Source organism: Apaloderma vittatum, unplaced genomic scaffold (assembly GCF_000703405.1).
Source record: "Apaloderma vittatum isolate BGI_N311 unplaced genomic scaffold, ASM70340v1 scaffold32857, whole genome shotgun sequence".
Taxonomy (NCBI): Eukaryota; Metazoa; Chordata; class Aves; order Trogoniformes; family Trogonidae; genus Apaloderma; species Apaloderma vittatum.
In genome coordinates, this window is record NW_009728396.1 from 2,742 (window position 1) to 4,065 (window position 1,324).

A 1,324-nucleotide genomic window follows, 5' to 3' on the forward strand; every position below is an offset into this window, starting at 1 on the left:
TGCACTGATGAGCGACTGCAGGTACTCGGAGGATTTGCTCAGGATCACAACTTTGGGCGTCTTGGGGCAGCTGGAGAGCCCGGGCACCTGGTCCCGCAGGGCCAGGAAGCGTGAGCGCAGGTCATTGCGCCGCTTGCGCTCCAGGTAATTGTGGTTTTTCCTCTTGGCCACGTCCTCGCTGTCGGAGCCAGGGCTGCTGCCAGCTTTCGGCAAGTCGGGCTCAAGCAGCGTGATGGCAGGGGGCGGGTAAAAAAACCTCGTCCTGCTGGGGTGGCTCTGATGGGGGGCAGGCATCCGGCGGCGAGCGGGCGGCGTAGTTGTGCTGCTGCTGGTGGACGGAGATGTGGAAGAGTTTCATGCAGGGGTCCAAGGGGTCAGCACGCAGTGTGATGGTGACTGGTTTCCTCATGCTGAGTGATTGTCTCTTCTCTACTGTCACCACATCAATCTCCTCACCTTCTGCTCAAAAAACCAAAAACAAAACACAGGGGTGGGGAAGTCCCCATCAGTCGGGAGTCCCTGGGTACCCCTCATCACCCCGCTGGGGCTCCCCACTGCTATCCCACAAAGGTTTGCTCACGCACTGCAAAACCACTTGGTGACCCTCCAGAAGGGATTACACCATCTAAATGCTTTTCCAATACCATTGCATGGGAAGGAGGTTTCCCTCCACATTCCCCTGAAATTGGGATATGCCTTTACTTCTGACTCCCTTCTGCACCAGGAGCAACATGTGTCCAGGATAAAGGATCACTCAGCAAAAAAACACCCAAGTCCGCCTGTCTGGCAGGGGCACAGGAGGAGCAGGATGCTGGGGATCTGGGACAACCTCATTCCAAAGTTCATCCTGGTCGGGAGCTTTCATGGTCCATTGGAATTGTAAATGAGGGACGCGGGGTAGAGCTGCCCTTTGTTCCCCTTGGCTGCAGTTTCCCACTTGGGTGACTTGTTACTTTTCACAAGTGATAAACCCCATTCAGCCCAGGCTCCCTGGGGACAGAGGGGACAATCCCCCTCAGTGCAGGGTGGGAGGGAGAGGTGGCAAAGGGGTCCCTCCAACGGATTCTGTGAACTTTGAAGGCATCCCAAGCCCAGGAGTCAGTGAGGGGGGAGGTTATCTGAGCTGTGAACAGCAGGACCCAAAGAAAGCATCACTGGACCCAAAGCACCCTGCCCCTTGTCATTGCAGCTTGTCCCACCCCAACACAGCCCAGTGGCACAAAGCTGGTTTCTGGGGACAGTGGGGTGACCCGGCTCCAGAAGTATCTGCAATCGCTCTCCCTTTAAGAACACGCTTCCACCTTTTTTCTTAGCTTTTGGGGAA

At 56.2% G+C, this 1,324-nt stretch overlaps 1 protein-coding gene across 1 annotated transcript; it reads right to left on the reverse strand.

Moving 5' to 3' along the window:
- Positions 1–5: 5 nt before the first annotated feature.
- Positions 6–459, reverse strand: MYCL (v-myc avian myelocytomatosis viral oncogene lung carcinoma derived homolog; the record flags this gene model as incomplete). The annotated part of the gene is given in 2 exon segments (XM_009874076.1): positions 6–249; positions 251–459. Coding segments are annotated over 2 exon segments (453 nt in total), but the record flags the coding sequence as incomplete, so codon positions are not given.
- Between the last annotated feature and the right edge of the window lie 865 nt (positions 460–1,324).